A 25713-nucleotide genomic window follows, 5' to 3' on the forward strand; every position below is an offset into this window, starting at 1 on the left:
AAGACAGGGATTGGCACACTATGACCTGCAGGCCAGATCAGGCCCACTAACTGTTTTTGTAAATAAAGTTTTATTGGAACACAGCCATACTCCTTTGTTTATGTACTGCCTGTGGCTGCTTCTGTCCTATGGAGGCAGAGGTGAGTAGTTGCATCAAACGCGATGACCCACCGTGGAGAAGATATTTACTGTTCTTTACACAGAGCCTTTCCAAGCCCCTGATGGAAGACACTGTTGTGCTGGTGAGCGCTGGATACAGCACATGCAGGGGAATGGGAAAAACTCCAGCCAAACTTCATGGGATGGTTTTGGGTAGACTAGAGTTTATGGTCTCTTTGACAAAGAAAAATTTCATGGGAATGAGATTTTGAAGGATGAATTCAAATCTCTGAGGGCGTAGCCCTTATAATCCTTGAATATTTTTCTTTAGAATGAGTCATTCTCTTGGTTCTTAGTAGACTAAAGCAACCTGGGATTAATATTCTGCTTAATGCTCCTCCCAGAAGTAATTTTGACACAAAGCTTTTCAACCTTTGGATTGGATTGAAAGAGCCAGAAAAGGTATTTCACAGCTTTTAGGATCTGAATGATATGTTAAGAGGTTTTAAAATGACAGGCTTTGGCGTGAGTGAGGTTAAATTTCTTTTCCAACTAGTTAACAAGGATCTAGCCTGTTAATTAGGCTAATTATCACCTGTTCAGGGCAAAAATGCACTCAGCACTCTTGGCTTCAGTAGCAGGCTCCCTTGCCTGCCCTATAAAAGCCCTGAGGGCGGATGGGAGAACAACTTTCATCTGTAACCACACTTGAGCCTGAAGAGTTGAATTTAGTAAATGAAACCTTTCTAATCTTAGCTCTTTGTGGCTTCTTGATATAAATCATGCTCATGTTTTATATATAATCAGAAACAGGCCACTCTCCCAGTCTAGCCTAATTCAAGTAATCTGGATACTAGTATTATCAAGGAATATTTTTGGTTTTGGGTTATAACTTCATTCATTGAGCCAGAGTTTTTATTTGGACTTTGTACACATATACACACACGCAAATATTTGGAAGGAGATGCTCAGAGGGACCCTGAGTATCCTCATACTCATTATTTAGCTGTTGCTGTACCTTTTGGATTACTCAGTTCAGAGAACATACTGATTTATTTTCCATGCAGTTTAAAGTTGGGTATTTTATTTAAACATGTACGTAGTACTTTGAAACTTCATAGATGAACATAATTACTGTGGAATAATACTGGGGTTATTTAATGTGGGTTTAGTGACTGTTGCACATGAACGCGTCTAAAAGCAGGATCATATATTTTTACTCCGATGTTTCCTGGGCCAGAAACAATACAGGCATCTCACAGTTCTGGTGCTTATGGATCCTGCATCTGTTATCATGGCAGAATGTCCTGAACTTTGTCATTTTGCTTTGTTATCCTTCAGGGTACTTTTTCAGCATAATGCGCTCACATGAATTAATTGAGCATTGTAGTTGCTCTTCAGTGGTTGTCTTTAGATGCCTTTTATGCCCTTCTTTGTTCAAGGAAGTGATTGTTTGCCGTTATGTTTGCAGCTCAGCAGAATTCCTTTGGTGACCCTACTGTGCTGAGAGTCCGTCATTCTCTAATTTCATTTCATCTCTTAGTGTATTATCATATCATTATGAAATTAAAATCATTTTAAAAAGAGGCTTTCATTCCCAAGAAACTGCCTGGGCATTAGTAGTAGTTGAGTAACTTAGGAATTGTGGAAACAAATTCATTGGTATGTTGAATGGTTTTGGGGGGAATCACGCACACCTGGCCTTGTGTTCACGGTTCTGTATTCTGTGTTTCCCCATAAAGACCAGCGATACCTGGCGGTTACGTGTTTGCAGCCGCAGTTGGGCTTTACAGGAATAGTTTTGAATCAGGCAACACCTTTGTTTCACAGTTTTGAAAGATAATAACTGCATGATTAGTTAATATTTTGACAAAATTTAGCTTACTCTTCTATTGAAATTGTATCTGTAGCACACCAGACTGTGCTCAGTGCTGTGCGGTTTTTGCAGATGTGAATTTGTGTGATTTATTAACTTGACAAGACTGGTCCAAGGAGTCATGTAGAGAAGATAAAAAAGACTGGTTGGTTGTTTAATTAAAATACTCCTTTTTTACTTGTGAAAAATTTCAAAAACAGTGAAAGCATTTGGAAAGGTGTTCACATATGGCCACATTGACTTTGGATTCCTTCTCTTTTGAAAAGCAACAAAATCGCTGGGGCTCCTGGGTGGTTCAGTTGGTTAAGCGGCTGCCTTCGGCTCAGGTCATGATCTCAGGGTCCTGGGATCCAGCCCTGCATCAGGCTCCTTGCTCAGCGGGGAGCCTGCTTCTCCCTTTGTCCCTCCCCCTGCTTGTGCTTGCGCTCTCCCTCTCTCCCCCTCTCTCTCTGTGTCAAATAAATAAAAAATCTTTAAAAAAAAAAAAACCAAAATTGTGTGGCTGAACAGGTTTAATTCAGTAATGTGGCTGTAATTGAGTGGTGTCAACTCAATATAATTTGTAATGCTTTTCTCACAAAAAAATAAAAAATAATAAATAACAACAAAAATCGTAGCACAAGAGTGAACACTATCCCCACCTGCATGCCTTAGCCCCTCTTTTCAGAGACTTGATGTCATGCATGCTTTCACATGTGGACTTCATAGGTTTGCATTTAATGCCTTTCCCTTTATGAAAAATGTTATGTAAATGGTAAACTTGTTTTAATGCAGTTACATTTTTTAGATTGTTTGCTGATAAATGTAGCCTCAGTTGATGCATTTTTACTACATTATGATATCCCATTTTGTGATTAAACCCATTATTTATCTACTCCCCAGCTGATGGATATTTAAGATTGTTTATATTTTAATGCGGATAATTGTTTTTACATGCCTGTGCTTTCTGCTGGAGTTTCCCAGTTATGTATACCTAGACTGAGCTTTCTGGAAGAGAGGTAGGGACATCTGCAGCTTTAAAAAGCATTGCTAACACAATTATATCCTAAATTATCCTGAATTGGAGAGATTAGAAAAGAACATAAAGATATGCTAGTGACACCTCTTGCTGTATTTAAAAAATTATAAAGTAGTAAAGCACCAAAGTATCAAGATACCCTTGTCTTCATATGTAAGTGGGATGTGTACCGATTTTTTATTAAGTTGATAATAAATTGAGTCAATAATCCACCTAATAGGGTTTAAAATACTTTAAATTACATTTAAAAATATACTTTGAAGAAGGTGAGTATAGACTCTCCTGTTAGGGTGTTTACTTTCTGTAGTAATATGGAAAGATAAAAGACACAAATCAAAATAGAAGTTATATTTTGACATAACTTGTCTGCCCTTTAGGCATTCAAAAACAGACCATGTAACAGAGTTTCTGTATGGCAGAAGCACCTATTAAGATGATGGTATTAATCATATAATTCAGCTCCCTACTGGTTCTTGAGTTTTACTTTGTACGTAATGCCTACTGACACCACTGTGAGAACTTATAGTTTTGTTACATATCTAACAATGAGGATATTTAGTATACTCACTTCAAAATTTTAAGTCTAGAGATGTGGGTTTTATTTAGTCTTGGCTGTGTTATTACAAATCATGTCATGAGTGATTCAGGAAAGACAGGTTCCCCACCAGATTTAACAGGGAGACCAAGCAAGGGCCCAGAGCCATTCCAGGTGTGGGAGGGGATGTTAAGGAGGAGAGGGCACATAGAACTGTAAATACAGAAACTTACTGGAAACATATCGGAAAATGCTTAGAATTTAATTTGGGAAGCCTTATAAATTTACACTAAAAGATGAACCCTTAATTGACGTTCATATCGTAGTTACCAACATGAAAAAGGGCTTTCTTCTAGAAAGTTGGACATCTCAACCCCTGGAAACCAGGAACTTTGTAATGACATCTCTTGGTAGGAATTGGGACAGGTGTTACATGTAACATGATATGTTTAAAATCATTTCCCTCAAAATGTACAAATCATTGCTACGTTGTCCTCTAATTCCACATTTTTGAGAAGTCTGGTATCATTTTGATTTCTTTTGCTTGTGACCCCCCCCCCCCGCCGAAACCTTTTAAGAGGTTTATAACACTTTATATCCAGTAGAAACATCTAGTGAAGCCTGAGGAAAAAGCAGGTAACAAAATGCCCTTTCTCATTACAGGTCTTAGAGTACTATTAGGCATTTTGAAGTTCCTAGTAAATATTATAAAGTAGCCAGATTATGTAAGACCTGGAAATGGTGTTGAGGCCACCCCCTCTCCCCCCAGAGATGGCTTTGTGCACAGCACAGTTGTTATCCTCTGCTATGACCTGTCATATCATTTTTTAAAAATATAATTTATAAACATTTAAGATTTTAAGAATTAAGAACTTTAGAACTAAACAAAGTTGCTGAAACAAATATGGAAAACATGGATGTGATTCATACTGTATGCAGTTACGTCATGTTCTGTATGTTTGAAACACTCACACTTCGTAAAATTAGCAGAGTTGCTCAGGAAGGTGAGAGGACCGAATGGCATGAGCATCGGGAGCGCCTGGCAGCCAGCGTGGCCCCTGTGGCTGTAGCACCCCGATCTCACGTTCTCACTCAGAGTCTGGGGAGGTTGAGTCAAGAACAAAACTCTTACTCACTAGTTTATTACTTCACCCAGTTGGTCCAGAATTATTTCTCGAGCACCACTGTGTACCATGCACTTGTTTGGGCCTTAAGGATACAAAGTGAACCAAGCACCATCTTCCTATTTTGTGCTTGTCTCATTTACCCTTTTAGCATATAACCTTTACAGGATTGTCTCGTAGTCGTCTTTCTGCATCCTTCAATTGACCTACTAGAAAACTATCTTCACAGTAAAAGAGACTACCAGGTTTTTACCAAACAGAACTCGTTGTAATAGATCATAATTCCAGTTAAGAAGTTTTTCATGGAAGACCACCGTGTGGGGATAGAAGAGCATCAACAGTAACATTTGATCCAAGCTAATGTAGGTCACAGGACATCACCCTTTCCCTAGGAAACTGGATGGCTGCCGAGGGGGGTGGCAGGCGATCAGATTCCTAGTGGGTGTGGTGCTCCCAGCGCTGAGACCCTCCTTATGCATTTGTCTCGCCACGTCTCGCCACGTCATCCCTGCCACCTCTCCATGTCCATTTGTCCCTGTCTTTTAACATCTAAATTAAATACCACCCCTGGGAAGCCTTCTTTCATCTGTCCCAGCCCATTAATTTTCTGCTTCTTTTAAATTTAGGATGGCATTTTACCTTTTTTTTTTTTTTTTAATATGGCATTGAGGTTATTTTTGTTAATGTTTTTTTCTCCCTTAGTGGCCTGTGATTTTCTTGAGGAGCCAAGTCTGACTTCCTCCTTCATCTCCTGTCTGGAAACAGTGTTTTGGGTATTGTGGGTGTTGAGGTCTTTGTAAAGTACATCTAGAACACAGATTGATACCTTCCCTTCTTGGGTCTACATGGCAGAGCAGAACAACATGTGTTCACTCAGGTTCGGTCCTGGAGAGGCCCTGGGTTAAGCTTCCAGAAGGGCCCAAGGAGAGCTGCATCTCTTGAGTGGATGTCGTTCTTACGGACTTGTGTGAAGGCCAATAATTTACAGTATTTGAGACTCAGAATTTGTGCAGTTCCAGAAAATAGCCCGTTGAAGAGTAGGTAAGGATATTTTTCTTGGTGATATTTCAGGTTCTTGTTAAAAAACAAGCACATGAACTTATTTTCATAAGCAAATTGCAAAGCACGTGAGGTTTTCTAAAAGTCAAGCGGTGGCCTTAGTTAGTTCTTTGTTATCTGGCTTTTGTTGTTTCCTGACAGACACTGAGCTCTCGTTTAACATTTTTATTATGTATGAGTAATAGAGTACATATATTGAGGTTTTGTAGATGTAATTTTGTTAAATGTACATCATGGTAGATTTAAAAATGAGGGATTTATTTTGTCATTCATAAAGTTGTAATACAGTGTGGAGAAACTGTTTGTTAAAAGATAGCATCTACTTAACCTCCTTATTTATTTCTTGTAGGAGAAGGTTAGATCCACAATAAATACATGAAGAAATAAGTAGATAGGGGAATTTATCTTGGAAATAAGATCCCTGTCATGGTTTTGAAATGTTAAATGCATGAAGACCCGTCAAAGAGATATACGGACATGATATTTTTTTTACAGTGCATTTCGAGGTATTTAGTTATATTTGTCACTCTCTAGTACAGTGAGCAGTGATCAGATATAGTAATTTCAAAGTCAGTCTCTGTTAATGGGTGTAAATAGTTTCTACACATACATTATATAGATGTAGTAATTGGCAATTTTAATATTAATGAAGCACTTAAGATATTTTATATGACATTTCTTAAATATTTAGCAACTTTTACGTCGGTAGCATTTAAGATCTATTGCTACAAAAATATAATTACATATAACAAATGAAGAAGGACTTTTATAAAAGCTAACTTCGTAATTCGCTTCCTAAGAATTTGTGAAATTCTGATGATTAATTTGTTAAGTTAATCTATACTTGCTTCAAAATGAGAAAATTAATTATTTGGAGCTCAGGATTTCTTTTTCTACCCTTACAGGGTTAAGGAAATTTGTAAAAATCATAGTTAAAGCCTTTATGGATAGAATGCACATTTTTTACATCTCCTTATTTATATCGTAATTTAAAACGCACATATTATCCTATTTTTTTAATTGCATTAACTTACTAAAAGTATAGCCCAATTTACAATATTGAAAGCAGGCTGCCACAGTCGCTCTCTTTTGTGGCACAGTGCTTATCCACTTATTAAAATATTTTAATTTTGAATATTGGGTTTTAATTTGCTTTTATTTGACTGTTCATTATCCTGAATTAATTAGCTGGACATTATTCATCACAGGCATTGCTTTAAACTAAATTGTATTAGAAATAAAAAGTAAATTTCAGTGATGATTTCATGAATGCAAGCGACGAGGGACAGCTCAGCCAGAAGAAGGATTTAAGTTTTTATTTATGGTTCATATTGCCTTGACTATTAAAGGTATTAAAAGACCTTTGTGAACTGTGGGGCTCTAATATTTTCGAGTGTGAGTACTGAGCTGTTATTTTCATTTTTTTTTATGCAGGAGATAATTGAGGTTTATTTTTCTCAAAGGTTGTTTTATAAAAGTTATAGTTATAATCTTATTTTTATTCTTACCAGAGGAAACTTTTTTAATCCATCCTTAAGGTAACACAGAAAGACACCTTGTTCAGGCAACGCGTCTGCGTTGTCGTTGGTCCCCAGGAGCCCGCCCTGCAGTGCGGGGCGGCTGAGTGTGCGGCCCGCGTGGCGTCTCCAGGCCAGCCCCGTGGCTGACTGCAGCCGGCAGCCCCGGCTGCCTCTGCCTGGTAGAGAGCAGGGGTTGTCTGAGTAGTTTAGTATGGATAGCTTTTCATTTAGCCTTTGCTCTGACAGCCCATGCCCTGGATAAGTGGTGTAGGCCTGTACAGGTGAAATCTATTCTCACATTTGCCTCAGGGGTGACTGGACTGTAACAGAATTTTTCAAACCCGTTGGGCCCAACCGCAAAGCAGAGAATAAATGGCTGAAGTGCCAGGCCTGGACAGAAAAATCAATGGCTGGTTATACAGACATGACAGACCAGGCCTGCGGTTCTCCTCACAGAGTCTGTGCACTCGCCACACTTCAGGGTCGAAACACGCTTCTGTCGGGGGGCCGGCCGTGGTACCGCTGGGGTGATATTCACATCATTTTCTCTCTCCTTCGTGCAGGAAATTTACATGCCACTTATGTGACCGGAGTTTCACTGAGAAGTGGGCCCTGAACAACCACATGAAGCTCCACACGGGAGAAAAGCCATTTAAGTGTACCTGGCCCACATGCCATTACTCATTCCTCACGGCCTCCGCCATGAAAGACCACTACCGGACGCACACAGGTGTGCAGCCCAACGTCGGGGTGAACGTGGGCGCTAATTACCTCACCAGTGGTCTGTAGAAATGATTTCTCGTTTGAAGAGTTTGTGTTAAGGTGGTGCTAATTAAATATTAAAAGCCATGGTCTCCTTTCATTGTTTTTCAGTGCTACTCGGGTGGTTTTAAAGTGACATTTTAATGCAAGTGTGTATACACACGTGCGTGTTTGTGTTTGAATCAAAATAAGTTTCATACGTAAAAAAAATAAGTTTCATACTTAGAAGCTCATTTATGTCGTGTGTGTACATATACATGCATGTGTTTAAACAGATCTTAGATGTAATCTTGATGGAAGATCATTTGGGGACCATTTGTTTTCATAGCGGACTAGTCTTGTAATTTGTTACTGATATAAACTCAGTGCCATACTATTTTTGAACATTATTGATAAGTTTTGGTTTTATATACCATTTAAAAAAATTTTAATGAAATTGATATTTCTATTAAGAGAATAGTATCAGATCCAAGAGTTTTTGATAACTAATACAAAGAGAAGAATCTGAATTTAGCTATTACAAATTTTTTAGATAATTATATCTTTGAAAAGTACAAATCCACATATGTTTTACATCACAACATTTAAAGAAGTGTATGGAATTTAAACCAGTTGATAGTGAACGCCAGCATTCACAATACATCTATGCTAGGCATGGGCCTGAGAACTCTCAGTTTGGACCTTCATAAATATATAGCCTGCTAATATCCTGTTGTTATATTCACTGTTTATGGCATGTTTTCCATTATCTAAGGATAGTGGGCCCCTAAACTCCTTACAAGCTTACAGTTGAGTACTCTCCTTATCTCTTTATGGCTCTGCTGCCACGAGCTGTTTGTTATTTTTGTAGTCTTCTTTCTGTTTACACTTCTCCAAGTATTTTGTTTCAAGGAAAAAAAAAAAAATTTTAATCAGCATTCCCAAATGTTCTTCTGATTGCCAAGAATCCTATATTTTTGTTAGAAATTATAGGTTAAAAGTTCTTCTGAAGCAGTTTGTGGGAAGCCCAGGCCTCCTTAGCTTCCTTGACAAGGGCGGTGACGATTTAAGGTCCCCAGCCTGCCCTGAGAGATCACTTATATCGAACAGCAGATGAAAAGCCAGTGCAGATGTAATTTATCGTCGGCGTTTCCTTCTAAAGAATAATTGTGGAGACTTGGCTGGATCAATAATATAGATTTTTGTTGTTAGGTCTTGTAGTCTGCACCATAATGAGAGATAGGGGACAGTGGCTGTTTTCTAATAGAAAATAAAGGATTGGTTTCCGTGTCTTTCTACATTTGAATGCAAAATGGCACACTTGAAACTAATTCAGGTTGTTCAGAAAAGTCTCCTATTAGATCCCTGCTATCACATAAATATGGCATGTTAAATGAACCCCCTTTATGGAGTGAAATATTACACTTGGTTTTTTCTTCAAAATTTTTGTTTTGAAAAATGGTCTGATGTCCACTATTTGACCCTAATGCCTCTGCCCCCTCAAAAAAAAAAAAAAAAAGGAAGTGAAATCAAATTTAGAATGAAAAACAAATCAAGCCACCAAGGTAAATATGACATACAATACATTGTAGGCTAACATCCTAAATAAAATTCTACGTTTCAAAAAATCAAGGTCACTAATGTGTCTAGAATCGAATCACATTGGAAATTAATAATTTTGTCTGTGCCTATACATATCTTCAAATAGGAAAGGGAATAAAACTTAATATTTTTATATAGCATATTAACCTGTAAAGGGTATAAATCTCATGAGGTTTTTTTCTGTTTTTATGTTACAAGAAAGATGTAGGTCACAAAGAAGTTCATAAATGGGAGAAAGGAATCCTCGTTTTCTTGCATCTGAGAGTAATGAGAATACTGTGTCCTCACTGAGCTTTGCTAGTTGGGTGGCACAGCCCTTCCGCTGCCACACCGCTCTGCACACAAGTACGCTCTCAGGCAGGCACGGATGTGCTCCCGTGTGTGCATGAGGGTTTCGTGACCACAGTGCCATGGGGGAGCCCGGGCACGGATGTGCTCCCGCCTGCGCACGAGGGGTTCATGACCACAGGGCCGTGTGGGGTAGACGTCACGGGGAACGGCTTTGCCTCCACATAGAGGAGTATGTTAATATTAACGAGCAAATTATCTATGGGATTCTTAAAAAGTCTACTTTCAGTGTTATTTAATTGATAATATGGCTAGTTGGAAAGATTTATACTCCAAATTGATTAAATAATTAAATGAGTGATTATAATTAAACTTTATTCTTCACATCCGTCTACTCTATTCTTTTTTTTTTTTTTTTTTAATCTTGAGATGATGATGCCAAGGGACAAACTTAACCCCAAAATAGGAAAGCAAAGATAGGAAAAATATTTAAATTCAACTTTATTTTATAAATGATAACAGTGAACATTTTCATTTACCATTGGGAAATGAAATTAAACATAATTTGGTTTAAAACTCTCTGTATTAATATATGTTCGTCTAGATGACAAAAGCTAATAATGCTCTCTAGTGAAGGGGAGACTCTTTTTGGTTGCTGAAGTTATTCTGCCTTCCTACATTTACTATTTTTTTCTAACTTTACAAAAGCAACCACCATTTTCCGAACACATCAAGCTAAATTTCTGTTATGAAATGCCAAAATGTTTTAGAACAAAGCCAGCTGACTCGGGATAAACTCTTGAAAGACTTGTTGCATTAAACATCTAGATGAGTAAAGTACATAAGGATAGATACAAATGATTTATTTTGTTTCTGGAAAAGTATTTTATAATTTCACCCTATCTCTCCCCGGTTAGCATTTTTATTCTCTTTTGCCCTTCCCTTTGAGCCTTGTGGGATAAACTGCCCAGCTTGGCAGCACTTATTGCCTAAATATGCTGCCGGAAAAAAGATAGATTGCATTTATAAACTGTAGGGGAAAATGTTCACTTGTGTAAAAATGCTAAAATAAAATGAGAATGTACACACTTTTAACAAATACTAACCCTGCCAAATCTGTCTCTAATTGTTACAGAGGTTTTCAGTCCAGAACTATCATTAAAGATGGATAATTGAAGTTTTTGTACAATTTCTTTAGCAATCCCTAGACTTGCCTTTTTATGCTATGAAAGTTTGAGAAACATAAACAGCACTGAACTGTTATTGGCACTGAGTAATGTGGATTTTATTGTTAGTTGGGATCTTCAGTGTGTTCAAGGAAACCATTCAATTCACGTTATTAAGTAGGAAGTTATTAAAGAAGAACCTGATAGGATCAGGTAAAACCAATTCAGTATCCTTCAGTTGTTGGAAAATTCAATATGTTTTATTTAAGCAGAATCCTAGATACTATATATTAACTATTCCAAGCAATCTTTACTCAGCTCAGAAAGACCAGATGTATGGGAATTGTAAAAAATCAGGATATGCATAAAAACTGTTCAAGTGCATAAAGCAGCCCCATCTGGAAGACATCTACCAGAAATGAAGTTGTACAAAACCATTCCATTGATAATAAAGCTAATTTTTATGGGTCTGACAAGTATGTAATTATGTTCAGTGGTGCTTTTCAGATTTTATCACAGTCAATAAACCGCAGTGGTAATTTCATTCCCATTTGACATATTTACATGGAAACATTTGATTGGAGGAATTAGTAACCCTGAAAGCCTTGATAGATATGTTTTAATGATCTGTGACCTCCGCAGTCCCTCATCTGTTTATTGTTGCAACAGGCGAGAAGTCGTTTCTGTGCGACCTCTGCGGCTTTGCCGGCGGGACACGGCACGCCCTCACCAAGCACCGCCGCCAGCACACAGGTCAGTATGGCCGCTGCCCGCCCCCAGCCTGGTGGCCCTGGCGGGCGCCCCAACATCCATTCTCGGCCCACAAAGGCGTGTCTCGTCAGTTGTTGTAAAATCCCGGTACTTGAGGGTCTACTGAGAATTCTCTTTGAATAACCTAAGATTTGGATTCACCTATTTTTAGATGTTTAAAAAGTCGGCCTACTGCATGGTTCGGGGATCAGGTGGCCTGTGTAAATTCATGTTATATAGGAGGGGAAAGAGCTTGCCTGCCACTTGCAGACACACCAGCCTCCCTCTCGGCCCGTGAGACTTTGCCACGGACATGGTGGGGGGAGCTGGGGGCCCGGCTGGCTCTCAGACGCGCCCTCTCCCCTCAGCATCTCCCACCTACTTTCTTACTCCCCCCTGCCTCCTTGGCTGGTGACCGGCTTATCCACGGCCCCCTTCCCCGCCCTTTCCAGCTCCTTCTTGGCCCACCTAACCACCTGACCCTCTAGGGGCAGTCCCTCTGTGAGTTGGGAACAGTAGGTGCGGTTTTAGGTTCTTGCTGTTTTCTATTCTTGCTCTTAAGAATGGAGAGCTACTTGAGACAGGGACGTGGAAGAGGATTTGTGTTCATGATTTGCATTCTTTATGTTTCAACAAAATCAAATAGCTGCCTCAGTTAATAACAGTTAAGAATGAAAAGTTTTAAATATTCATTAAAATCGATCACCTACCCGGTCTTATAAGTAATTATGTTAATAATTGTAAATTATACGTGCCCAGGACAGTGCTGTTAATGGCATTGTCCCTTCTAATTATTAACAGAACTCTTTTATTACCAAAAGTGACCTGGTTTAGATGATAAATCATGTGGTAACACAATCTGTCACTGAATGTTGGGGTTTTCCTTGGGGACCATGACAGTGGGGTGTTTGGCAGTCGCACTCAGAGTGGCATGAAATGAAGATACATGTTGTTTGTGGGACATTTCGAACCTTGATACGATATATTTAACAGCTAACTATAGCTCTAGTGCCATCGTGGTATTTGTAAGATTCATAAAAACTAATGCCAGCTACTTCCTTCAGATCATGAGTGTATAGGATTCAGGTCTCCATACAGGGTAAGAGTTACTGTCGAATGAAGAGAAATTTCGTGTTTAACTTGATGTTGGAAAGATACACTTAATTCTGTAAACGTGGAAGTCCACTTTCAGTTTATCATAGCAACCTCTGGCCACAGCCTGTTAATCCAGTGCCATCTGGAGTTGGGGTCAGGGATGGCAGGAGAGGCCAGCGGATGGCAGCCCGCCTCGGCAGCCGTTCTGGAGAAGTCGGAAGTGTGTGTGGGGGGGGGGGGGGTGGTAAAGCGTGCTCACATGGGGTGCTTTGCTCTTGATGTATTCAGTGTATTTGTGCCTGAGTGTCACTCTTGCGACCCTTGTTGCTCGCCAGGTCACTCCCAGCTGCAGTCTGGGGACTGGCAGAGCCTCCCGTGTGCCCCCTCTGCCATGGTGCCAGAGCTCCCTCTCCCCCTGCGGTGAGGACAGTCGTGCTAGGATCACAGGCGCTTACAGGTGATCGATCATGAAGCCTGCGTCGGGCAGGCACAACTTTATATTTTATGTCAGGTCCAGAGGCTCCTTATTACTTTGCTATTAACTTTATACCATATAGGACAATGTCTCACAGACAGAGGCATCTGTCTTTGTGGCATTTATCTGCCTCTGTGGCACAAATCAAACATGATTCTTTAATACCAAAGTCAGTTCTGAAGACTGTTTGCTTCAACCAAACAGCTTAGTACAACTCAGTCTAGGCCCTTGGCTTTTATACTGGATTTGTAATATTTAAGCATCATACAACTTGTTTTTTTCCAAGGCCAGAATTGTATGGTGCATTTGAAATCTATATTTCTCTGATGTATTCCTCTTTGACATGGTTTACCTTTTTACCACAGAGTGCCCACGCAAATTACAATCAGCTTGGAAAGGGATAGGTATCAAAAGTGTTCCAAATGGCGTAAATAATTCCGTACTGCAATACAGACTGTCTAGGGGGCTGACACAAAACATCTTCCATTCCAAGATTTACTTTTATCACCTGTCAGAGACCCTTGATTCAAGGGCACAGGAGCAAATCCTCACGTGTAGTTGAAGAGTCTTGGCCAGCTTAATAACCACCAGGCTGCCCAAAGGAATGCGAAGTGTGAGTTTCCATGAGAAGTGTGCAGCCCTTTTGACAGATTGTTGACACACAAAGGGCACTGCTCTATATCCATATAGCCGTTCTGGTGTTCCCCCTCCGACTTTCTTTTACTTTTCTATCAGAGCTACCTAAGATGCAGAACGTTCCTTAATGGTTACTTTGGCCAAGATTGTTGTTCCTAAAGGAGAGTATGAAGAACAACATGACTTCATTTGCACTATTATGTCACATAAGAGGAAATAGGAGGAAAGAAAATTCACCTTTGTTTTTGCTTTTTTGAGTAGGGTGTACACAGCCCTACTGACTTATAGGTAGCACTCGTCAAGAGTAGTTAATGCCTTACTCATAGATTTACTCATCTTTCTGGCTTTAGAATGACAAAGGATTCAGAAGGACTGTTCCCAGTGCACTAAATCATTTTGATCAGTCGTTAACAAGTGTATGCACCTCTTCATACGGTACCTATCTCATTTCAAGCATTAACAAATATTAGCAAACTGGAATTCTTATTTATAATTTGTAGATTTTTTTTTTTTTTTCAAATTTTACAGCCTAGAAAGTGAGTTTATTTCTTTGGCTATATATTGAGACTAACAAACAAAAAAACTACTTTTGTGTTTTCTGAAGTATAGTTCTCTGAAGAAATTACTTGAAGAAATTTCCTGAAATTACCTGAAGAAATTATTTGTGGATGAAAAAAAATACCAATTAACATATTTGAACAGTAGCATCAGGCATGTACCAAAACTAACAAATTACAAATTATCACGTACAGATTCGGTTAAACTGTAGTTTGTATAAATTGACATGGGGTGCTTCCCCTTCCAGGAGCCTAGACACGCTTGAGCCTTCCTTTACTTAGTGGTTATAGAATAGGATTTTATGTAGCATATTTTGGTAGCATGATATTTTTTTCTCTGTCAACCCGTATATAACTCAAAATTTCTTAGTGTTACGCAATGTAATCTACAGTGTTGTCAAGTCTGAAATTATAACTTAACAGCTCATTGTAATGCTAGCTTAATATGAACTTCAAATTATTAGAATTATAGAGAATATAAATGACATTATTCTTTAAAAGTGTTGTTTTTAAGTTTTGATTGTGTCACATAAAAATGTCATAAAAATTTAGATGAAATAAGCTATGTTAACCTTTTTTTTTAAGTGCTTATGTTAAACCTCCAAACCAAGAAAATTAACTTTGAAGAGCTTAGATGACCTTTCATTTACACTGCTAACTCAGACAATGAGTCCATAATGTCACCCTTTATCCTCTCCAGATTCCTGCCAAATCTAGGAAAAATGGATAAAGATGCCTAGCCCAAGGCCATTTGAATAAACAAGTTAGCTGTGAGTTATGGTACCACATATTTTCAAACACTAGTTTGAATGGAATAAGGGGACATCAGGATATAGTTGTCTCTTTGCTTAATGAAAAAAAAAAATCTTTAAATTGTTTGACCACTTAGATTCATTATGTTCAAGTGGAAGATTTATACTACCTAACTTGACCTCTTATTATATAGCTACAATAATCATGACCATATTGTATTGGCATAAAGATACACAGATACTCAGTGGAACAGAATAGATCCATGCTTATATCTTTCAGTTGTTTGTGACCGAGGTACAATATTTAGAGATAATCTAACAAAGGATGTGCAAAACCCCTACATTGGAAACTGCAAAAAAACTGCCAAGAGAAATTAAAGAACCTAAATAGGATGATATACCATGTTCATGGACTCAAAAGATGCAGATCCCACCAAGCTTCTTGTTGTTTTTAAAAAATTGGCAAGCTGATTTTAAAATTTATATGGAAATGTAACGATCCGGTGCTCGCTTTGGCAAGACATATACTAAAATTAGGAATGCAACGATCTGAAATAGTCAGCTTTGAGGACGAATAAACCTGACTTCATGACTTACTATAAAGCTACAGTAATCAAGTCAGTCTGGTATTGGCATCAGGGAAGACAAATCTATGAGTGGAATGGAACAGAGATTACAGAACAGACCTACATTCATATGGTCAATGGATTTTTGACAAAGGAACAAACGCAATGCGGTCTTTTTAATGTATAATGCTTGAACAGTTGGATATCTGTATGCAGTAAAAATGAACTTCGCTCTATGTATCATACCATGTATAACATTAACTCAAAACTGTTCTTAATCTAAATGTAAAACTTAAAAACTATATAAATTCTAGAAGAAAATTTAGGAGAAAAATCTTTGTGACCATGGATTATCAAAGATTTCTTAGCTACTGCATCAAAAGCCTGATTTGTAATTAAAAAAAAACCCATAGCTTAAGCAATTATAAACTGACAAATTAAAAACTTTATACATTAATTAGGTACTCCTCTATGAAAGACACTGTGAAGAGAATGAATGCAAAGACAAACCAAAGAGTGGGGAAAAATACGTATAAATCACAAATCTTATTGAGCATTTGTATTTGTGATATATAAAGAAGTCTCAAAACATAAGTATAGGAAAACAACTAACCAATTAAAAAGGGGTAGAATGATTTGAACAGACATGTCACCAAAGAATATAAACAAATGGCAGATAAGCACATGAAATGATTCTCAACATCAATAGAAAAATGCAGATTGAAAGCACTGACCATACCAAGTATTGGTGATGATTTGGAGCATTGGAAACTTTCCTACACTGCTGGTAGGAATATAAGATGGTCAAACCACTTTGGAAAACAGTTTGGCAGTTTCTTACAAAATTAGTATGCACCCAGCTAACCCAATCTTAGATGTTTACCCAAGAGAAAAAGAGATACATATCCATGCATAGGACGATTTATAGCAGCTTTGTTTGTAACACCCCTAAATGCAAATAATTCAAATGTCCTTTGGTGGATGAATGGATAAACAAAACTGTGGTACATTCATATCCTGGAGTGCTACTCTACTCCTCAGCTAAAATAAAAAACAAATATTTACACCTAGAGCAACATGAGTGAGTCACAAAATAATGCTGAGATGAGGTCAGACAAAAGAGAGTACGTACTGTATGTTTCTGTGTATACAAATCTCTAGAAAATGCTAATTAATATATATTGATAGTAAGCAGATGAGAGTTCATTTGAGAATGGGATAAGCCAGAGAGAGAAGGGGGTATAAAGAACCTCTGGGGTGGTGGTTGTGTTCATTGTCTTGACTGTGGTGGTTTCAGTCTGCCTTGTATGGTCAGTCTAGATACGTCAAGTTAGTGAAACAATTAATAATGTGTGTAGTTTATCCAGATGAGTGTATCACTTTGTGTTTCTCTTGTCTATGTGAACTGCTCTGTGATGTTGGTGTGTAGTTAAAATAGTCTGCAATCCAGTTCTTATAATGAAATGTAGAAGTTTTCAGATATGCTTCCGTGTGGATGTTTATGTTTTTATGATATAGCATATTTCTGTACGAAATTTGAAGACATAGAGCCATTTTCTTCAGCCTTATGCAAGATGAAGATCATCAACTGTCTCTCAAACAAAAACAAAACCCGCCATCATCATGAAAGTGAGTTTTTGTATAAGTCAGTTCAGTGTAGTTGAGTTATCTATACCAATGTAAGTGACTTGACCAGCAGCTTAGAGACCGAGAACAATGAGTTATTCAGCCTGACCCTGAGTCACCACTTGATTGGGGTGTTATAGATGGGATGTATCTTGAACAAATTGATGAAAAGTACAAAAATGCCTCCCAACTCCCCAAGATTTTACTCTGCTTTGTATATGTTCTTCTTTTTACAAAAATTAATCAAATATTTCCTTGTAGGATCTATTAAATGGTATCTCTATGTTAAATTCACTATGTGAAACCACATAATTGTTCTGTATATAAAAAGGTTTGCCTTTTTCCTTGTTCGGAGAGCTTGACGAGAAGCACTGGGGTGTGTGCTCCTTCTTTCGTCTCTGTGGGAGGGCACTGTGCACATACCGGCCTTTCAGCTGCTCTGGGCATATGGGCGACAAACGCAGCGAGGCATCGGACCCTGTGAGAAGTACCTTACACATGCTTTGTCTTCTCGAATCCTCGTAACTGTCCTGCTTGTTCGGTGGTTTTACACTTCTGATCTTGTCCAGGAGTGTTATAGGTAGGGAGTGAAATATGGCAAAACCTGGATTGGGATTCAAGTCCCTCTGGCTTCTTCTGACTGCCCCCACCTCCCCGGGCTGCAGTAGCAGGTAGAACACCATCAGATGAGATGTGGATGCATTCAGCTAACTGCCATATAAATAGGCTTGGAAAGAAAGGGGGGCAAGATTCTAAACATTCTGGTTTTCAGGACAGATGTAGTTTTGTTGCTAGTGGAATTGATGTAGAGTAATTTTATACCAAGGTAGTTCATCCTTTGTTTTCTACGTAAGTCAGTATACTTATAAAACTATTCAAAAAACACCAGAATTAAGAAGTGGCAAGTGGAATTATTGAACATACATAAAATTAATCTATGTGTAAAATTTCTCATAAAGAATGTTTGCTGAGAAGAGTATTATATATTACAAAACATTTTGGGGAGGAGGTGGTTGTGATATTTTCTCTAGTTCATTGCTGTCCAACAGAAATGTCATGTGAGCTACACCTGTCATTTTAAGTTTCCTGGCAACCATATTAAAAAACAAGGTAACAGGTGAATTGCTTTTTTAAATAGTTAACTAAATGTCTATTCTTGTTGTCTGCCTATTTTTTACATGGATTGTTTATTTTTGGGGTGTTGAGTTTTACAAGGTCTTTATGTATCTTGGATACTAACCCTCTATCAGATACATCGTTTGTCGTTCTCTTCCGCCATTCCGTCGCCTTTTAGTTTTGTTGATTGTCTCTTTCACCATGCAGACACATTTTATCTTGATGGAAGTCCCAAATAATTTATTTTTGCTTTTGTTTCCCTTTCCTCCAGAGATGTATTTAGTTAAGGAGTTGCTATGGCCAGTGGTAAAGAGGTTACTGCTTGTGTTCTCCTCTAAGATGTTGATGGTTTCCTGTCTCACATTTAGGTCTTTCATCCATTTTGAATTTATTTTTATAGTATAAGAAAGTGGTCCAGTTTCATTCTTTTGCATGCAGCTGTCCAGTTTTCCCAGTACCATTTGTTGAAGAGATGTCTTTTTTCCATTGGCTATTCTATCCTGCTCTGTCAGAGATTAGTCAACCATATAGTTGTGGGTCCATTTCTAGATTTTGTATCTGCTCCATTGATCTATGTGTCTTTGTGCCAGTATCATAGTGTCTTGATCACTACAGCTTTGTGATATAACTTGAAATCTAGAATTGTGATGCCTCCAGCTTTGCTTTTCTTTTTCAAGATTTCTTTGGCTATTCGGGGTCTTTAGTGGTTCCATACAAATTCAGAAGACATGAATAGACATTTTTGCAGAGAAGACATCCAGATGGCTAACAGACACATGAAAACATGCTCAACATCATTCATCATCAAGGAAATACAAATCAGAACTATAATGAGATACCACCTCACACCTATCAGAATGGCTAAACTTCACAACCCAGGAAACAACAGATGTTGGCGAGGATGTGGAGAAGGGGAACCGTCTTACCCTGTCCTGTCAGTGGGAATGCAAACTGGTGCGGCCACTCTGGAAAACAGTATGGAGGGTCCTCAAAAATTAAAAACAGAACTCCCCTGTGATCTAGCAGTTGTACTATTAGGTGTTTACCCAAAGGGTACAAAAATGCTGATTCAAAGGGGCACATGTACCCCAATGTTTATAGCAGCATTATCAACAATAGCCAAATTATGGAAAAAGCCATCAACTGATGAATGGATAAAGAAGATGTGGTGTATATAGGAATATTTTTCAGCCATCAAAATGGATGAAATCTTGCCATTTGCAACAGTGTGGATAGAGCTAGAGTGGTATTATGCTAAGAGAAGTAAGTTAGGCAGAGAAAGACAAATACCATATGATTTCACTTATAGGTGGAATTTAAGAAGCAAAAGAGATGAACATAGGGGGAAGAAAAGAGAGAGAAAAACCTTATAAAACAGACTCTTATATAGAGAGAACAAATTGAAGGTCCCTGGAAGAGAAGTTGCAGGATTGGGGTTGGGGGAAATAGGTGATGGGAATTAAGGAGTGCACTTGTTATGATGAGCCCTGGGTGTTGTATGTAAGTGATGAATCACTAAATTCTACTCCTAAAACTAATACTCACACTATGTTAATTAACTGGAATTTAAATAAAAGCTTGAAACTAAAAAAAAAAAAAATTAGTTAACCAAATATATCAAATTATCATTCCAACATGAAATCAATATAACATTATTAGTGATATTTTATTTTTGTTGTTCTAGGATTTTGAATTTTGTAGTACATTTTACACTTTCAGCACATCTCAATTCAGAGGCTAAGTTTTTATATCAAATCTGTGATTTATATTTAGATTTGATAAAATTTATGTTTCAAAAAGTAGATTCACATTCCCAAGCTGTTCTGCACAGACTTAAACATTTTTTTCCGTAGGTAAATCCCTTATCAGTTTTTTAAATTTAAAATTTATATTGACTGAAATTAAATACCCATATTTCAAGGGCTTACCAGCCAGTGTGGCTAATACAATTGAATAGTAAGATTTGATTATTTCTTTGAATGTGTGTGTGCGCAGGAGGAGTGGTGAATGCAGAGAAAGTATCAGTCAAAGAACTAGCTATGAGTGGTGTGCAAGCCTTGAACCAACTGATGGGTAAAATGCATATGTGGATAGAGTGCTTAGATCTACACAGGGGAATGCTATGAAATAGTATTGCACATGTTTCTTTGAGGCCTTTTTTTCTGTGGTGACCTCTTTTTCAACTTTAGTGAACTGTAATTTTTCCTTACCTCTAAGAGTTTTTTAATTGGTATCAAATTACAATTTTATTTTTTCTTCATATTTAACTTTAAGATTTTATATTGTATATTCAAAGAATATCTCTGTTATATGCTTTCTCATGGTTTTATCCTCAGGGAGGTTTTTATAATGTCTCTAGTGTAACATAGTTTGTTAAAGGACTCCAAATGCAGTGCTAGACCAGGCTGTAATTTAGATTTCTGTTTGTGTAAGTTACATTTGAGCTCCATAATATATACCTTGCTTCCATTCAAATACAGAAATAAAAATCAGTGGTGTCTTCTAACTTTATCACTCTGGGAATGAATATTCAAGTGTCCTAAATGTGAGTAGTCCATTGAACTATATTCTTAAATTTTTATGGAAATAAGTTTCTTTTTAATTGTCGGTAACAGGTTTAGCCCTTCATTCCAGTTTTTGTAACTATTCATGTACAGCATTGCTTTATATTTTGCAGGAGAAAAACCTTTCAAATGTGATGAGTGTAACTTTGCCTCCACAACCCAGTCTCATCTGACTCGGCACAAGCGGGTGCATACGGGAGAGAAGCCCTACAGATGCCCCTGGTGTGACTACAGGTAAGGGTCCATTACCAAGCAGGTAGAGTCAGGTGATCACCATGGTGGATTCACAGGAAAGAATCATTTTTCTGATCAACATGGATTAGCACAGTGTAAAGCAGGATTCACTTATTAGGTAGAGTTTATTTCACTATCAAATTTTAGTGACTTTTTAAAATTGTAAAGTTCTTTTCCATTTTTTATAATCTTAACATTTGCGTTTTGCAAACCTTTGTACACCTGAATTTCAAGTAATTTTATTTCTTTGCCAGAGTAAGGGACCATTCCATTTCATCAATTATTCCGTGCATGTGGCATCTCATCTGTACTGAGTGAGGTACTTTCAGGCAATGAAGACAATACGAGAAATGTTTCCTGCCTTGAAGGATATTGTAGCATAATAGGTGACTTGTAGTACCTCTAAATAGTTATAATACAGATTTCAGTGAGGAAATAAAAAGGCCAGGAGCATCCGTAGGAAGGAACAAGTCCAGGCACATGGACGTCCTCCTAGAGGAGATAGCATTTCAGCCAGGGCTTAAAAGATAAGTTAATTTCAATGACCCATGGGTGCAGGAGGTAATGGTGTGCTGTAGCATTTTCGGGCTGACAGTATGATCAAGATCACATGTGCTCAGCCCGCTCCCTGAGGTCCGCGGTGGCTAAGTGATGTCTCCCACACTGCAGAGTTAACCTTGCAGCCGCAGCAAAGCATAGGTGCCCAAAGTTCGAGATATAGTCAGGCAATGGTAAATAATCCTGTTTTACTCTATGACAAGGTATGTGTGGAGAGTGCAGAGTGATAAATAAAATGGGAAATGGACACGCAGCAGGATCACGCTATACCTGGAGTCCGTGAGAGTGAATTCAGAGCACAGTAGGTGGCTTGTTAGACGCCACAGAGTTTGCAGGCAGCCAAATGAACTCTGTCTTAACTTCATCAGCTACACGGTGCAGCCTGAATCACTGTGTGAGGGCCTTCTCCATCCTGGAGCTGAAAATCTCATGGACCCCATTACACATGACAACGCAGAAACATTGAGGTGTTCTTTCAATACAGCCCACTTTTGTTAAATGTTAGAATATATATACATATATATATGTATATATATACACACACACACATATATATATATACCTTAAGCCTGAAGCCTTCGTTAAAAAAGACATTTTTGTATTCCTGTGGATATAGCCTGTGCATTCAGTAAATATATTGCCATAATCTCTATTATTATCCTCATTATTGCATTAAGTTTTATGTTAAAGGTCATTTAATAGTACAGAGATATTACAGATATATTTCATTCATTAATTATTCATTCATTCAACATTTTATGAGTTCTGTCTTTGCTTAGCATTAGATTGGTGTTTCTTGGAAATTTGGTAAAATGGTGATCCAATTAGAGGTAGACATACACATTTTAAGGTGTTGATATGAATTCTTTAAAAAATAAACATTTGAATGTTCTTTTCCTTATTGAAGGGGTCATACTGTATAGTTGCCTTCTCTGTAAAACGCAGAAGAGCAATTAGAAACATTGTAAAAATTTCCCTTAATTATCACATTTAGCTCAGGATTATATTCTTTCAGTCTATATTGTATGCATTGGATTTGAATTGTGGTTCTGGTGGATTTTTTTGTTTCTTATAAGTTTTAGTTTTCATGCTTAACAAATTGCCTTTCTGTTTCATTAATCTCAAATAACTATGGTTTTCAAACTCTTAAGTAGCAGAACTATTATATCAAACAGGATCATGTCCAGATCCCTATATAAAATAGATAAAAGTGGTTTTTACTGCTTGTAAGTGGATTTCTTAGGTAACGTCTGTAATATTTACTTATAATATTAAGAAATAATTAGATGATACTGTTTGGACAAGCAAAACATTTTCCAACGAGGGAGTTACTAATCAGAGTAGCTGTTGGGTTAGCCTCGGCGCCCGGCCCATGTCCTCACTCTGGGGTTAGCAGGAGGGTGTAGGTGAGCTCAGGCTCTGGAGGAGCTGATCCGACAGGCACTGACATCCTTAACCTCTCATAAAATATGGGTGGTTAGAGTTAGCAGCCTTACAGGAGCTCCGCTCACATTAGAGGAAGAGCACAGGCTGGCTGAGACACTGGAGCCCTGGGTCTCCTTTCCTCTCAGTTTGTCCCTTGGACGGTTATATAGGTGTTACTTCACCTTGTGATTTCAGGGTAGTGTTCAGTGAGATGGTGCAAGAGTTTCGATGCCCTGAAGGTCTGCAGTGTGTTGAAATTTATTTATAATACATGCCCTGATGGTTTTTTCCCCCCATTTTATGAAGTTGTTAAAAATACATTAAATCCAGAATCATTTGTTACATAATCACTGACATCCCTTAGAGTTTCGAATGCCTCATTTGAAGACCACTCGTCTACAGTGTAATTTTGATACTTGCATGGCTTCAAGTTAGATTAGTAAACAGTAGTCATTTTACGAAGTTTTTAGACATTTGGGCCATTTTTAACTATTTTCATTTGAAAATGCTTATTCCTAAATCTTTGTGCATATCCATCCAGATTTTTTGTAAAAGAAATTCCTTGAAGTATGATTTATGGCTTTTAATAGTATTACTACAAAGGTTGGGATTTGAATATTGTCTCACTGATAAGTACTGTGTTTTGGTAGACTCTTAGTCTTTGTATGCATAAACATTTCAGAATATTTCAGGTTTTCTTGGTGTGAAGTCATAGTATGCTTTTGCTGGGGTTGAGGTTGTGTTACCTGTCTCTGTGACATAGCATCACTTCTGTTTAGAAGCGCATCTGAGCTCCCTGGGTTCCATCCCCGTGACACCTCCGACAGTCACTGTGGGCAAAAGGAGATTGTATTTTCTGAGAGTCTTGTCACTGTCCTGTGAATTAATACTCAGGACACTTAAATCTCATGATGTCTATCAAATTTCCTTTTGAAATGTTTGAAATTCTTGATAAAAGGTTGGTTTTATCTTTGTTTAAAACTTTCTGGAAATTTGATTATTGATGGTTAATAGTTTGAACAGTTTCTGTTCATATGACAGTTTTATCAGTCTGTGTACGTGTGGTTGAGTCTGCTTCACTAGTGAACAAAGACAAGTCAACCTTGCTTAGGAATACAAAATCTTGCAAGTATATGAATAGTGATGTTAGAACTACAAACGAAATGTGGAATTTATGACAGATACCTTCGTTTTCTTGCAAAAGATTTAAAAGCAAAAGATTTAAAATGAGCAGAGAAGTTCGCAACGATTGTCTTGGTTGCGTAGTGTAATAAGAAAATGCCTACCATGTCTACCTTACAACAATAAGGAAAAGTCTTTTTCACAGGATAAATTTGAGTGTGGTTATATATATTTGTCTTATTGATATTTTTCCATAATATTTTATTACTTAAAACACTTAAATAACTTTTTTCCCATTTTGATTATTATTTGTTGTTAATATAGATACATAAAAATTATTCCTATAGAGTATTCCTGTGTTTGTCATTATTAACGCTTATTTGCAGGTAAGTTTACCATCATTAGAAACTGAAGTATTACTTGAGTTTCACTTGAAAATATAGTTTTCATTTTATAAATTGAACATTAGTGAAGAAATCTTGTAGTTATAATTATTCATGGAAAATGTGAATATAGATCTGTTTACAAAAGAATTTTATAATTGGTCTTTTGAACCGGGGGCTATTTTTCAAGTTTGCATTATTAATTTAGGCAATGACATCTCATTCTATTCAGATGTAAACATGTATCCCTTTCCTAAGCTTTTGCTGTCTAAAATATCCAAAAGTCTAATCCATTACAAATCAGTATATTCCATCATTACTCCATAACTTTTTCACCATTAATTACTATTCATTATGATTTCAAAGCATAAATTTAGATTCAGAGCACACTGTCCTGCCCTAATTTGTTTCTACATTAAAATGGAAACATTCCAGCATTTTTCTATATTTTTATTTCCCTTTGTTATATATTGTCACTTCTATGTTACAAAATAGAAAACCTTTAAAACGTTATAGTAAGTACCCTTTCTAAAAATGTAAATCCTTATTTCCCCATAGCATTTATTAATATCAAACTGTATTCTGTTTCACTAGTGACGGGCTCTCACAACAGAATAGATGGCTGTACTTGGGCTTTCTTTTAAGTGAAAAATCCACTTCTAATTGGTTTCTGTTTTTTATTTACGATTTATGGGGGAAATACAATAAATGTATATTAAGCAGTAAACCTGATAAGTCATAAAAAAAGGACAGAATGCTACCTGCAGTATTAAAAATCGTATGTTGCACCTTTACGTGTCATTTAGCAAATTAAAGAAAACTAAAA

The 25713-nt window shown here is 37.5% G+C and overlaps 1 protein-coding gene across 7 annotated transcripts in view; it reads left to right on the plus strand.

Annotated features, from left to right (window-relative positions):
- ZNF407 (zinc finger protein 407) overlaps window positions 1–25713 on the plus strand; it is a 443416-nt gene that overhangs the window by 257441 nt on the left and 160262 nt on the right. For 6 of the 7 annotated variants that reach the window (XR_003516866.2, XM_027575805.2, XM_027575811.2 and 3 more), the window contains exons 5-7: window positions 7795–7961; window positions 11698–11781; window positions 21279–21399. Coding sequence is in view for 6 of the 7 variants with exons in the window: in XM_027575805.2 (XP_027431606.2) it covers window positions 7795–7961; window positions 11698–11781; window positions 21279–21399 (372 nt within the window). In the remaining variant the exon portion in view is untranslated. The remainder of the gene's footprint in view (window positions 1–7794; window positions 7962–11697; window positions 11782–21278; window positions 21400–25713) is intronic. The other variant, XM_027575809.2, reaches the window with a different exon arrangement.

This window comes from Zalophus californianus, chromosome 14 (genome assembly GCF_009762305.2).
Source record: "Zalophus californianus isolate mZalCal1 chromosome 14, mZalCal1.pri.v2, whole genome shotgun sequence".
In the NCBI taxonomy this organism is placed as follows: Eukaryota; Metazoa; Chordata; class Mammalia; order Carnivora; family Otariidae; genus Zalophus; species Zalophus californianus.